Source organism: Panthera leo, chromosome D3, assembly GCF_018350215.1.
Source record: "Panthera leo isolate Ple1 chromosome D3, P.leo_Ple1_pat1.1, whole genome shotgun sequence".
Classification (NCBI taxonomy): domain Eukaryota; kingdom Metazoa; phylum Chordata; class Mammalia; order Carnivora; family Felidae; genus Panthera; species Panthera leo.
In genome coordinates, this window is record NC_056690.1 from 67,089,114 (window position 1) to 67,105,106 (window position 15,993).

The following is a 15,993-nucleotide window of genomic DNA, read 5'->3' on the forward strand; positions in this document are numbered from 1 at the left end:
GCATTATCAACAATACCCAAACTATGGAAAGAGCCCAAATGTCCATTGACTAACAAATGGATAGAGGAAATGTGGTATATACACAAGGGAATATTGCTCAGCCATCAAAAGAATGAAATCTCACCATTTGTAACGATGTGGATGAAACCAGAGTATATTATGCTAAGTGAGATAAGTCAGAAAGACAAATACCATAGGATTCCACTCATATGTGGAATTTAAGAAATAAAACAGATGAACATATGGGAAAGAAAAAAGAGAGAAGCAAACCATTAGAGACTCTTCACAATAGAGAACTGAGGGTTGATGGGGGATGGGATAAATGGGTGATGGGTATTAAGGAGAGCTCTTGTTATGATGAGCATTTGGTATTATAAGTAATGAATCACTTAATTCTACTCCTGAAACCAATATTACACTATATATTAACTAACTAGAATTTAAATAAAAACATGAAAAAGAAAAAAAGGGTCTGTTTCTTGGTTTGCCTCTCTTTTTGCCCCTTTGCTCATTTGTTTCTTAAATTCCACATGAGTGAGATTTGTATTTCTCTGACTGACTGACTTCGCTCACCATTAATGCTCTAGCTCCATCCATGTCGTTGCACATGGAGAGATTTCTTTCCTTTTATGGCTGACTAATATTCCAGTGTGTGTGTGTGTGTGTGTGTGTGTACACACACCCCACATTTTTTTATCCATTTATCAGTCAATGGACACATGGGCCATTTCCACATAATGCTGCTATAAATATCAGGGTAAGGGGTGTGTGGTTGGCTCAGTCAGCTGAGCGTCCAACTCCTGATTTCAGCTCTAGTCACGATCTCATGGTTCATGGGTTTGCGTCCTGTGTCAGGCTCTGCGCTGACAGCACAGAGCCTGCTTAGGATTCTCTCTCTTTCCCCTTCCCTCACTCATGCTCTCTCAACATAATAAACAAACATTTAAAAATAAGTATCAGGGTACGGGGTGCCTGGGTGGCTCAGTCGGTTAAGCATCTGACTTCGGCTCAGGCCATCCTCTCACGGTTCCTGGGTTGTTCAAGCGTCAGGCTCTGTGCTGACAGCTCAGAGCCTGGAGCCTGATCTGGTTTCTATGTCTCCCTCTCTCTGCCCCTCTTTGCTCCTGTTCTCTCAAAAATAAACAAACATTGAATCTCTCTCAGAAATAAACATTTAAAAAAAATTTTTTTTAAATAAGTACCAGGGTAAAATGTTAAGCAGAATGTCTAAATTGATTTTCACTCTACTATAGTCTAATCAGTATCTATCTAAATTAATAAAGAATGTGTGTAAGTAAAAAATGGCCCAAATCAGTGGTTCCAAGCTATATATGAGTCAGAATCTTAAGAGATAAAATCAAATCCAGCTTCGTTTTTTATCCCCCAGCCACCCAGCCCATGTCTGCAGGACAGACTGAAAACCACTAGCTGCTATCACTACAATACAACTCCTGTGTAAAATTCACTGTGTTCAGAAATATAATTACACACACTCAATCAGATCCCGCCTTCAATAATGACTGTAAAATTACCTTTCGTAGGTCCCAAGGAGAGAGGCGTTGGACTGTGCTACCCACTATCCAGATTCATGTCTACTCTGAATCATTTTATAAACATACTGTGAAATATAACTAACATCTCTTCCACTACCTTAAAGCTATCATTTTCTCTCATTTTTGCCTCCTATCCCAGGGTTCACCTCTTATCCTTCCAAATGCCTACGATCCATTCTGTGCTTCTCTATTTCCTACCACTAAACCACATCCTGTGTTAGTTCCACAGGCAGCTAGCTGCACTCTTTTCTGCTTTCTTCAACTAATACCAGTACTGTCTCTTCCTCAAAACGACTGTCATTCGTTTCATTTGATCGAAACACCTGTTTGGTGTTTTAATTAATATGCATCGTATCCTACAGTTAGCTTCAACTTCATGTTACCACTACCACAGCCTGAAAAGAACCATTCATGCTTTTCTTAGTGCTGAACAAACCAGGTAGGATGAATACTTAAGCTCAAAAGACAGTCCAAGGAACAGACTTGTTTCACTTGTCAGCAGAGAAAGAGAGTATTTAATAAACTTAAAGCAGGATCTTGTTACTTCATCTCTTTAAAAAATTGAAATGTTAATGTTCTTAAACACGGTCAGCTTTACTGAAAAGAAACTGCTCCCTATTCTTATACAGAAGGAATCCTAACCACTCTGATATACCACCTTCACTATTTTGAAAATCTGAGAATCCATTAGTATGTTGGGCTATTGTGTTTTGTTTTGGTTGTTCTCATACAGAATGGCACAGTGTTTGAAGAAAAAAAAAAAGGAAACAAATTAAAAGAATAAAAAACAAATGCCAAGAAAATAAGACAGAAAATGGCATCATGCAACTGTTAGCAAACTCCTCAGGTAAGTTGTATCGAAGCACTTTCTTCCTGACCGAACATTCTGCTACTAAAGCATAAAAATAATACAGGGCACCTGGGTGGCTCAGTCAGTTAAGCATCTGACTCTTGATATCCGATCAGGTCGTGATCTCACGGTTCATGAGTTCAAGCTCCGCATTGGGCTCTGTGCTGACAGTGTACCACCTGCTTGGCATTCTCTCTCTCCCTCTCTCTCTGCCCCTCCCCTACTCACTCGCTCTCTCTCTCTCTCTCTCTCTTAAAATAAACAAACATTTTTTAAATGCTGCAGACAAATTAAAAAGAAAACAATAAAGGTAACATGAATTCCCTTCCCATATAGCGACTATGCCTAGAATATAGCCAGCAATTAACATTTACTCGATATACTAGTGTTAAACCATAAAGAACTGTCAATATTCAACTGTTTTTGACCAACAGAATGACAATTTCCTGTGTTTCAATTTAGTATCAATTTTAACACAAGAGGGAGGAAAGGGTAATGTGAAGATACTCAGAAGAACTCGTGCCTCAAGGTCTGCACAGAGCTTATAAGTAGAAGAGGAGGTCCCGGGTCCAAACACAAGCCCTACAGGGCCTCTGCCTCCCCATCGGGGCATGAGTTGTGTTCCCCCCCTCTCCTAAGACTGCAGACATTCTCTCTGGGTCTAATAACCAGAGATTCCCAATTTCTAAGCAATCCCAATTTCATGCAATTCTAATCCTTTTCAATAAAGCTAAGTTAGTTCAAGTTAATGATAATTTAAAAAATAAATTCAGAAAGAAAGATATCTATAAACACCACTTTCCAGGGTGATAGAGAGGTGAACTTATAACCAGGATATATTTTAGCCCAGTCTGGCATTATGGCATGTTGTTCTGAGAACTGGAATAATGTCAGAAGATCAAAATTTTTATCCTTGTTCTACTACTAACTGTGTGATTTGGGTTAGCCAACCTCTTTTAGTCTTAGTTTTCTCATCTGCAAAGTTTTGCTAAGACAGTTAAATTAAGGACCATATGATAGGAACTCAACAAAGTATTCCCTTCTTTCCCCCTCCCTCTGACACAATTCTCTCTCCATGTAAAATATTGTACATTTCTCACAATGGTGGCTGGTCATGAGCTGCTCCCAAAACTACACTCCTGATTCCAGGACTTTTCTCATAAAGTTCCTCACATCTGGAAAGGGTCCCCTTCAACAGTACTGATTTTAAAGAAACTGTCATTCACTATTCCTGACCCCTCCCATCTCTTTGGTACTCTATTAGCAAGATTACATGCGGTAAGTACGAGTTAGCTTTATCTCTCAAACTAGACTCTTCACTTTCTGACAACTTCCTATCAAGTCCTCAGTATTTTCTCCCGAAATTAGCTCAGTACCAAGCACATAGGAGAATCTGAATGTTCCTGACTGATTTCTACCCCTAGCCTCTATGTAAAGAGATATAAAAATTATCGTGCAACTGGGGTGCCTGGGTGATTCAGTCGGTTGACCATCCGACTCTTGGTTTCGTCTCAGGTCATGATCCCAGGGGTGGTGGGATGGAGTCCCATGTCAGACTCTGCACTGGGTGGGGAGCCTGCTTAAGACTCTCCCTCCCTCTCCCTTTCCCTCTCACCCCCCCCCCGTGCCTCCCCCACTCGTGTGTGTGGGCTCTCTCAAGAAAACAAAAATTATTGTGCAACTCTGAAGTATATTATAGATTAAGAATCTCACACATTCTAACTCATTAAACCAGAACTATCAATCAGCATTATCAGGTACTGGTAATTTTACTACTACTTTTCAATACTGTTTATATTCCGATAAAAGGAGCCAACTCTCTACATACGTTTACTGTTAGCTGTGGATGGTCTAGAGCAAAAAACTCTGACAGATTATTTTGAACCTACTAAATAAAGCTCTCTTCCCTCTTTGATACAATCTTTTAGGTCTCTTCTTGTTCAGTTAGTGCTTAAACAATGTCTGCATTCTTTAGAATTATAATGCTTAATCATTAAACTTCCTGAATGGAAAAACAACAAAAGTTCAGAATTCCATCATAATATATCATTCGTCCCACACTTACTTTTATAGGAAAATTAGTAATTTATAGAAAGCGAAACACCCCAGAATGTCTTGCTGCGTTACTTACAGGGCACATCAAGGATACCCGGAGGCTAGTTGTAGCAATTTCACTGTCAGGATCTGCAGTAAGTTTTTCTTTAACTTTAAAAAGAAAGAAAAAGAATTTAAAAATTTTTTCAACGAACTGTAATAATTATGAACAGAATTATAGAAATATATATCATCTTATTGTTAATACGTTTCCCAAACATTTCCAATAGGTCAACCAACTATAAAAACATAAAAACCCCCGAAACATTAAGGATTAACATACTGAAAACACAATCCTACTTCCAGTATCAGGTTTAAGCATTACAAACTTGCAAACTCTAGATCACATGTTTAACTGAATTTTTAAGTTTCCTTTTAAAAGTAAAATTGCAGGTAAGGAAGAGTTTCAAAAACAGAAAGGTGCTTAAGGCTTCAGAACAATCCAACGGTTAGGAAAGGCACTTGGAAACCAGCAGTACTCTGGGCTTTAACGCTTTCCTCACACACACTCATAACTTTATTAGGGAGTAATTTGTAAACAGAAGGGGCACAATATTCTTACACTTCCTTTGACAACTGAAAACTACAATGGATGTGGAATGTCTCTGCAATTTTATTGACCAGGTGATGTATACAAGGTACCGTATACACAAGCTAACAATTATACGTGTGGCCTTTAGGTGCCTAATTCTCAACACCATGCTGAGAATACATCAGGAAATGGAGGCCGCTGAATCCGAACAGGGCAAGCAAGAAGAACTACGGGTTTCTCTGGCTTCCCGCTCCAGGCAGGAAGATGCACACTGAGTCATTTCAGGAGATGAGGATGGTTTAAGTACAAGAAACGCAACATCATTTTAACAGCCCTACTTGGCTCCCTTTTCAATCTGTAGATCCTCTTTTCCTTTCCGGTTCATTCAGTTGGTATGGAAGGTAATTTGAGGGAAAATATTCTCTTTCCCAGGAAAATGTCTGTTCAATTGAATTAAGTTACTGAACTGAATTATTTACAGTTTGGGTTAGACTTTTTCTCTATTATTACATAAAACAAAACATCTGAGAAGGCAAATACTGTTGATAGTTATCAACATTCTTCTGCAAAAAGAGCCTCTTATTTAGAATTTTTTAAAAGGTACATTCTATTACACACTGGAGGTTCTGAAGACTTGCATTTCTATTTGCAAGTCAATGTATGCATCCAAATTACCACCAACCTGACATTTACCTAAATAAATTTTCATGAAAAACCCCAAAATCAGACTAGTTGGGATTTTAAAATTGATCCACTGGGAGTGATTTCTAAGAGAATGGTTTTGCACGTTAGAGGGCTCTGTTCTTAGAATACTTTTAACTCAAAATTCATTTCAAGTTTCTAATAATTCTTCCCAATTATTCCTGTATTGATGTATATGTGAGGCTTGCTTTTTTTTTTTTCCTCCCCATTAAAGCATCTCATATGCTTAGTCTTAAAAACATTACTTACTTAGTGCTCTGGAATGATCAGGGTTTCTAATACCTTTCATTTTTAATCTCTGTAATAACATGGCTGACGTGAGCTGTCGTACAAGATATACAGACATGGAGTAATTCTACAAAGAAAGATAATCTGTATTAAAGACAAGAGATAATAGCCTATTTACAAAAAATACTTGTCTAAAAATTCTGGTTGCTAAAAATAACATTCAAGATAACTTTCACAGGAAGGTCAATGACTGGGAAGGGGAAAAAAAATCAACTCAGCTATTTTACAGAAGATAAAAACTCAATCATATTAAAGGTATTTCTAAATCACTTACCCCTTTAAAACATCCATGTGAAAGATAACATATATCAGTAGTTTTCAAACTGTGTTTCTAATTTAGCAAAACTGCTATCTTAGGGGCAATGATGATATGAATGAGAATGTACCCTCTCATGCCTACTTCTAACTAAAATCGTTCTGTTTTTATGTATTGGAACTGTCAGAATATTTTCACTGAAGAACAGGTTCCACTGCAGAAAAAAAGTTCAAACACCAGGGATGTGAATTAACACTTCAAATCCAGAGTTTCAAAGTTCCAATTCTGGAAGAAGAAACCACTTCATACATGGCCTTGAGCAAATCTTTAAATGAACCCAATATTGGCTTTCCTCTAAGAAAAACTCTGACAAATTAACTCCTGTTCCCAAATGCACATTAGGGAAGGGACAGCTACTGTAGTAAATAAGACACACGGAGAAACGATAAAAATCAAAAAGACAAGCCCAGAAAAAAAAAAACAGCATCCAATCCCATACCTCTAGGATCTGGCACAAAGGAACCTTCGTTAGCTATTTATAGAGCTATGAAGAGATGAAATATAATTTTACCTACATACTAAAAATCTCTTGCAATTTGACTACATATATTCATTCAACTGATTCTACAATAAATGGAATACTTTTAATAGTTACCAAAACAAGTATTTTAAATATTATTTTTAATGTTCTGCAACAGTCCTTGTAAGTATCTGAGGAGTACCCAATATAGTGTGCAGGTTTTAAGTCAATTAATCATTTTAATTATAAGGAAAGAATATTATTCCCATTATGTGGCAAAAAAACCCTTCCAGGTCTTCCATGTCTACAATCATTTACTCAAAAATCTGCAAGTTAATAATTACTTCAAAAAGATATACTCTTCCATTCGAATCCTTCTCCTAAGCTTTAAAGCCTTAATACTTGCTCATTTAACAACGTTCCTTGCATACAACACCCACTCTCAAGATTTTACTTATTCGTTAAGTAGGCCTCAGGAAATCAAGCAACTTTGCTAAAATCAAACAAGGGCCAACTTGGGACTAAGCCAAAATTTTCTGAATCCTTATCCAATGCTTCACTACATTACACATTCAGTTTGTGAAAATGAAAAATATCAGGAATCAGTGCCCTATGATAATAAAGACAAGTGAACAGTAACAATTCAAATATGAAAGCTCAAGAAAACAATCATTAAAGAGATAGTAATATTTTTATAGTCCAAATATTAATACAAAATATTCTTTATGTCCAGCTCTGCAACTGCCTTGGTGACACAACCACAAAATTCCTGCTATAAACATAGGACTCGATTTCTCCATCCATATAATAGGAATATTACCCTTTACCTCTATGAAACAGCAAGATTAAAGTTGATGTTCAGAAATTAACTGAAATCTCTTTTGCCATTCTATTATTTCTAAATATAAACAAATAGTTCTAAAATAGAAATCCCATGTTGTATTAGTCAGTACCCCATAAATGATAATAACACATTTTGAGACTAAGAATTAGTAGAAAGCCAGGTTCAAACATAAAAGTATTGAAAAAATAATGTATTTTCATAATTCAGGGATGTGAATTAACACTTCAAATCCAGAGTTTCAAAGTTCTAATTCTGGAAGAAGAGACCACTTCATACATGGCCTTGAGCAAATCTTTAAATGAACCCAATATTGGCTTTCTTCTAAGAAAAACTTTGACAAACTCCTGTTCCCAAATGCACGTTAGGGAAGGGACAGCTATATTATGAAAAAATAATGTATTTTTCACCATGTTATCTGAGGAAGCTGTTCATGTAAAGCTTGGAATGGATTATTTCCAACCACAACATGAGCGCATTTAAACATCTTCCTCAAAGCCTGATAAAGCTTTGTTCCCCTTCATAAATATATAACATCATCCAAAGTTTCCAGTTTCTTAGAACACCACTTAAAAACACAAACACAACTGTGATTAAACAATTTCCTTAAGAAATACTGTAATTACACTCACTTCTTTTCCAAGAAAATAAAGAGATGGCATTCAGGAAACCTTAAACTTTTTAACCTTGAGAATCTCTACATCTCCACCCCAAACTGAAAATGACTGCTTCTTGGAGATTACAATCAGAAAACTGACAAGTTAGAGCTAGTAGCATGAGCTAAGAAAAAACAAATCAGCTCCTAGTGAGATCACATTCAGGCTACCCAGAAGAGAGTCTTTACCTTTCCGATTTCTGATGCCCACGAAATGGAAATCTGGTTTGGCACAGCTGAAGATAACCTAACTAAAGATGTAATATTCAAAGGGCGTCCAGGGCGCTTCTGTTCAATCCCATTTTTAGGTGGTGGTGCATAGCCCTAGAACCATAAGAAAGAAAAATAATTTTATATTCTCTGCAGGGGATCAAACATCTTCTCCAAGATTATAGATACAGATTTGCCTGATTTCACTTATATTAAGTTATTCTTTTCTTATCCTGGAAATCATACAGTTGTCATCCTAAGTTCACCAACCCAAAAGAGGAAAATGATCTTCTTAAAAACGTTGTATTTTGGGGCACCTGGGTGGCTCAGTCAGCTGAGTGTCCGACTTCGGCTCAGGTTCTGATCTCATGCTTCAAGAGTTAGAGCCCCGCACTGGGCTCTGTGATGACAGTGCAGAGCCTGCTTGGGGTTCTCTCTCTCCCTCTCCCTCTGTCCCTCCCCTGCTCGCTTGCTCGCCCTGTCTCTCTCAAAATAGAAAAATAAACTTAAAAAAAAAAATGCATTCAAATACTGGGGATGGGAAAGAGGGAAAACAAAGTCTGGGAATTAAAGAACAAATTAATGCAAAAATAAACTACTGGGACTACATAAAAATAAAAAGCTTCTGCCCAGCAAAGGAAACAATCAACAAAATTTAAAGACAACCTACTGAATGAACGATAGTTGCAAACGATATATCTGATAAAGGATTAGGATCCAAGATCTATAAAGAACGTAAACAACTCAACACTAAAAAAAAACCCCAAAGAATCCAAATAAAAACCGGGCAGGACATGAACAGACATTTCTCCAAAGACAACATACACATGGCCAATAGACACATGAAAAGATGTTCAGCATCACTCAACATCAGGAAAATGCAAGTCAAAACCACAATGAGGTGTATCACCTCACACCTGTCAAAATGGCTAAAATCGAAAACACAAGAAACAAGTGCTGGCAAGGATGTGGAGAAAAAGGAACCCTTGTGCAAACTGCTGGTGGGAATGAAAACTGGTGCGGCCACTGTGGAAAAGAGTGTGAAGGTTCCTCCAAAAATGAAAAACAGAACTAGATATCTATCCAAAGAATGCAAAAATACTAACTCAAAAAGATATATGCACCCCGACATTTATTGCAGCACTGTCCATAATAGCCAAATTATGGAAATAGCCCAAATGTCCATCAACAGATGAATGGATGGATAAAGAAGAGGTGGTATATATGTACATTTTTAAATTCAGCCATAAAAAAATGAAATCTTGCCATTTGCAACATGGATGGAGCTAGAAAATATAATGCTAAGTGAAGTGAAGTCAGAGAAAGACAAATACCATAGGATTTCACTCGTATGTGGAATCTAAGTAACAAAACAAATAAGGGACAAAAAACAGACCAAGAAACAGATACCTAACTATAGAGAACAAACTGACGGCCACCAGATGGGTGTGGAGGATGGGTGAAATAAGTGGTAGGGATTAAAGAGCACAGTTATCACGATGAGCAGTGAGCAATGTGTAGAGCTGTGCAATCACTATATTATACACCTGAAACTAATGTAACACTGTATGTTAATTATACTGGAATTAAAATTTTAAAACAATAAAATTAAAAAAATAATAATAATACATATTTGTTGTAGTTTGTGGGGAAAAAAGGAACAAATTAATGAATTTCAAAGGAATTACTAAAGTCTTATGAATAAGAAAAAAGCTCTCCACTGCCTGCTCTCCAAGTAGAAAAGAAACGGTCACCTTTAAAACCAGATCATGTTGACAAAGAATAATCATTATTTCAATTGACATTAAACTAGCTTGATGACTCTAATACTGGAATTTAAGCTTTATTCTACTTTTTCCAGTTAGTATTTGTTTTAAATAGCAAGTATACTCATTTTTGATTCACATTACACCCAATTCTCAATTACCAAAAGACTCTTCAGTTTGTAATTTTCAAAAGTAAACTAATATATTTTTTAGAAAATTAAAATTTCTGGGTGGCTCATCGGTTAAGTGTCTGACACTTGATTTCAGTTCAGGTCACGATCCCAGGGTTGTGATATTGAGCCCCAACACCGGGCTCCATGCCCAGAGTGGAGCCTGCTTAAGATTCTCCCTCTTCTTCTCCCTCTGCCCCTCCCCCACTCATGCGAGCCACAGACACTCCCTAAAAAAATTAAAATAAATAAAATAAAATAAAATAAAATAAAATACAATGAAATAAAATAAAATAAAATAAAATAAAATAAAATAAAATAAAATAAAATAAAATTTCTTAGCTGTGAAAACATCTATGTATTTAAAAAAAAAAGCAAACACCATATCTTGGTATGTAATTGAACTATGTACCACTGAGAAGAAAAAAATACAAAGTTAGTGACACAGTCTAGCATATCACTACTTATTTCTGCATGCACAGCAAAGAAATATAAGCAAAATGAATTAGCTAACGTATTCCTTTTAAATACACCGAAGAATCTTCTGAAGGACTTTTCACTCAGTTATCACTGCATATGTTTCATGGTATCTCCCAATATACCACCAAGAGCTCTGGAGATAAAAGTATTCCTTAAAACTATATTCTATTCCACTAGCGTCTCTCAGATTTCCCAGCAGGACTGACACCCTTAAATCAGCATGTGTTAATGCTGATACAGTCTGGATCTTATGACAATGTACTGATCAAAGGTTTTCAAACAACAACCAGGATTCATGAACCTTCCTTAAAATGTTCTTAAATCATTTATTGGCTAAAAAACCCAAGGAAGCCAGCTAACCAGTCATGCCACAGGAACAACATCAAGGCTGCACAAGTATAGGCAATGACAATACATTACAGCTGCCACCTGGTAATCGGCAATTGTAAGATACCTCTGGGTTTTGGTGATGTTGAAATATGCATGTTAGAAACAATGAAATATAGTATTGGTGGTATTACACAATTAGGGGACATCCTTCACTGCCTCATAGGAGATAGGACAGTAATTATTAAGTGGGAATTCACCTAACTTGCAATCTACAACTTGCATCAAGACTCTGAAAATCACTGAAAACAGTTTGAGCAGGGGAGAAGAAAGTCAAAGAGAATAACTTAACAGCCATTTATACTATGAAAAGAGAAATTGTGTGTGTGTGTGCCTGTGTACATGTATGTAGGAAGGTTATGCCCATCTAAAGTTGTTCAAGTGAAATAAAACAAACAAACAAAAAATCATTCCCTTATAAAGAGACTCTAGGAATTGGTTCAATGAGCAAACAGTATAAGGAATATCAACACCAAGATCTGGGTAATTCTGAACGAAACCTGTTTTGTCTGTTTCTGGCCTGGAAGTTAATTTGGTCTTCTGGTATGTCCACTGGTAGGTTAACCAAATAAAACAATGGTACAGGGTCTGCCAAGATGATAAAAATAACACACGAACTTGCTAAACAGTGAACTCTGTAAACTGGAATCTGAGACACCGAGCAACAGCTTTAAGTCAGTATGACACAGGAAGAGAGTGCCAAGAGCAGGGAGAATAAGAGACTTTAAAAATGAGGTTGTTTGCAAACGCAAAATCAATTATGGTACTAGTCTTAGCCACCTAAAGTATTTTAAATCTATTCTCCATCCCACCTGACCAGTTTGATTTCATTGGTAGTTCTGAGTTACCTGTTAACTTCTCTTCTCCTTCTGAGCATTAGCATCACCTCCACTCAATCATCAATTACCTGGTTACTGAGAACAGGTTATATAATTGCAATTTTCTAGAATATAAATGTATAGCTTTAATATATTTCTAACAATCTTCCACAGCTAAAGCAAAAATAAAATTAAGTTCTTTTGACAGGGGACCTCTGGAACAAGTTTAAAAGCTTTCTTAAAAAAGGCTGCCAGAGAGCCAGTAAAAGTCTGTTAGTGTCAACCTAATATTCCAATAAAAGACTGAAAAACGTTCTGTGCCGTGCTGTATGACATCCTACCTGACTGGTAACTTTGACAAAAGTTGACGGTGTTGTTCCTTTACCATTTCCCCCTATATTTTCTTATTTTTTTTTTAATTGAAAAAAAATTTTTAATGCTTATTTATCTTTGAGAGAGAGAGAGAGAGAGAGAGAGGTTGAGCATGGGAGGGGCAGAGAGAGAGGAGACACAGAATGTGAAGCAGGGTCCGGGCTCTGAGCCATCAGCACAGAGCCCCACTCGGGGCTGGGACTCACTGACCATGAGATCATGACCTAAGCTGAAGTTGGACGCTCAACTGACTGAGCCACCCGGGAGCTCCTCCCTGACATTTTCTAATTACTACTACTACCACTACCTTAAAACTACCAACAAAGATTTACTTTTTTACTGCATTATAAAAATTGTCAAGGGGCGCCTCGGTGGCTCAGCCACTTAAGCATCCAATTCTTGGTTTCAGCTCAAGTCATGACCTCATGGTTTCATGAGTTTGAGCCCCGCATCAGGCTCCACGCTGAGTGCAGGGCCTGCTTGGGATTCTGTTTCCCTCTCTCTCTGTCCCTCCCCCTTTTGCAGTGTCTGTCTCTCTCAAAATAAATAAACTTTAAGTGTTTTCAAGCATACACAAAAGTAGAGAGAACAGGAAGTACCCACCAACTAGCTTCAATAATTATCAACATGTTGCCAATCTTGCTTCATTTGACTCTGGCTCCACCCGCAGCCCACCCAAAAATACACACCCTACCCATATACACATTTATTCTAGACATGCCACTTGATCCATACTTTTATACACATCTTTACTAACATCTTTCAAAATAAAATCACAACCTTACAAAATTAACTTCAATTCTTAAAAACTACCTAATATCCAGTCTATATTCAAATTTCCCAACTGCCTCAAATGGTTTTTTTATTATTGAACATTTCAAACATACAAAAATAGAGAAAAAAGTATAATGAATTCCTATATACCCATCACTCAATTCAATACTTTAATACTTCCATCCCAGATTATTTTAAAGCAAATCCCATACATATCATTTTATCCATATACAGCCTGGTATACAAGATGTCCTTTTACAGTCTGATTCAGAATCCAAACCTTAGTAGGTTCTGAATCCACTGATTCAGAATCCAAGCCTCACACTATGCTTAGCTGTCTCTAAAGTCTCCTTTATTTATATGTGTGTGTGTGTCCATATATATATATATGTATATATATATATATATACATATATATATATATCCATATATACTACATCCATATCCATATATCCATATATACTATATATATAGTCCATATATATGTCCATATATACTATATATAATATATACTATATATATAGTCCATATATATATGTCCATATATACTATATATAATACATACTATATATATATGTGTGTGTGTGTGTATACACTAAAGAATAATGTATGTATGTGTATGTATATATACATACATTATGTGTATGTGTATATACATACACATACATATATATACACACTAAAGAATAAATTTTATTCTCCCCCACCCTCGCTTCTTCTTTTCCAATGTCATTTTCTGTTGGAGTTACCAGGACTTTTGACCTGAAGAATGACCTTACCTTCTAAATAAGGCATATTGCTTCCTCATGGTAGGAAGTTCTGTTGTTCTATCTCCTGTACACGTTTTACTGGTAATTAGCTATACAGACTTGATTAGATTAAGATTCAAGTCAGATTCAGACACAAAACTTCAAGGGGAGTGTTACATACTTTCCATTGCACCACATCATGAAGCACATGAGTTTGCCCCATTTTCAGGGATGCCAAGATTGAACAGGAATTCAGCTCATGTCAGCCGATCCCTCCACAGTAACATTCCCCCATCAAGCTTTGACCTAATGGTTTTCGCATCCATTGATGGTTACCTAGAGTGATTATATAATTAGAGATTTGAAAAGAACAGTTTTCTCATCCATTATTCCCTTTGCTTATATTAAAATTTTTCCTTAAAAAACTCGACCATGTCAATATTGGGTTACCATGAAATCAATGACTCTCTCTGCCTTTACCAATTTCAGAATAATGAATTGGTGCAACTCCAGCAGTTTATTTCAGCATAATTATAAACTTGATCATGTATGTGATGGTTTTGAGTCCACTGTAGTAGTTTTTAGATGCCAACATTATCCCATCTTAAGGCCAAAGAATCTCTTCAAATTGGGGGACAGAGGTATATGTTTAAAAGAAGAAAATGCTGACTTTACCTCCAGATTTACTGTGAGGCAGACCATCTGCATGACTAATACATACAGGAAAAAAAACATATATCAGAAAAAAGAAATCCATGAACACAGAAATAGAATATATTAGGATAAGAGGCCTAGCACTGAGAAGAATTCTGACTGCACCAAGAGGAAATATTTGATTTTTGTCAGCTGAATTGTAGCACACGTCCTCGCCATTCTACAAAATCTTTCCGAGTGATACTCCCGCTGTCAATCCACTTCTACCACCCCCCAAACTTACAGCTCCACAGAATAACAGAAATTTCTCAAAATCTGTTTAAAAAGAAAAATAATTCAGTCTCTCACAATAACTCTAATAAGCAAGGAGGATCTTTCCCCCCCCACCCCTTCTGTCCTTAAAAACATAAAATGTTCTCATCTTGCTGTCAGTCTGGAAGTCAAAGATAGGGTGAGGGGGATACTCTCAGAGACCACTTCATTTGTGTCTGTCCATGCTGCACTTGTCATTCCACAAGTCCTGCTATGAGCTGCTTACTGCTGTCCCTGTATCAAGGTAATCTGGAAAATCAATGCATGAAGGCGTCTCCTAAAACTTGTTATCATGACACGGGTAAAACCGCACAGAAACTGCTTTCATCGCTATTCGACCCTTAAGAATCTAGGGACACGATGCTATTATCAAGGTTATACCCTTTCTCATTCAGTTGTCTCCTTGTATACGTAGTATCAGGGTTCCATAATGACTGAGTGCTGCAGTAAGGTCTACACAGAGGAACTTGTTCCAAGACACAAACTCAAATATATTCACAGTTCTCATGGGAAATTCCATGACTGTGTCAAGCTTATTCCTCTAGGATTTGCTATGCAATAAACTAGGATCACAGGCAAGCACCACATATTAAACTTCTTTGAGACCCGTCAATGTTTCTTATAACTGGAACAAAGTCCCTGAGGATCTTCATGGTGGTGAAGAGCTCAATATATTAATTCCCACAAGGTCACTGGAGTTTCCTCTTCTGAGGCTGCAGTATACTCAACATGATTTTCATAAACCTGCTTCATGACAGTAAACGCTCCATATTTCATTACCTCAATCAATAACAATTGTGGATCAAGAGAGGGTTTGAGGAGTTTTCTATCAGTTGCATATAAATTTATGTCAGTCGTTCACAGAAGTTCACAGGGCTGAAAAGCCTCTTTGGGAGAGGCTGGCATTTGATTTCAGGGATGGCCCTATTAGGGTCAAAAAAAGCCCCCCCTACCCATCCCCAAGCTCCCACTGCTTTGTTTTTAAAATCTGTCTTTGCCTTTGTCCTAAC

The 15,993-nt window shown here is 36.9% G+C and overlaps 1 protein-coding gene across 12 annotated transcripts in view; it reads right to left on the reverse strand.

Moving 5' to 3' along the window:
* The window catches only part of PIAS2 (protein inhibitor of activated STAT 2), a 105,054-nt gene that overhangs the window by 32,392 nt on the left and 56,669 nt on the right, over nucleotides 1-15,993 (reverse strand). For all 12 annotated transcript variants that reach the window (XM_042911230.1, XM_042911227.1, XM_042911223.1 and 9 more), the window contains exons 6-8: nucleotides 8,481-8,615; nucleotides 5,981-6,086; nucleotides 4,535-4,608 (exon numbers count right to left, since the gene is read on the reverse strand). In XM_042911230.1, the coding sequence (XP_042767164.1) occupies nucleotides 4,535-4,608; nucleotides 5,981-6,086; nucleotides 8,481-8,615 (315 nt within the window). The remainder of the gene's footprint in view (nucleotides 1-4,534; nucleotides 4,609-5,980; nucleotides 6,087-8,480; nucleotides 8,616-15,993) is intronic.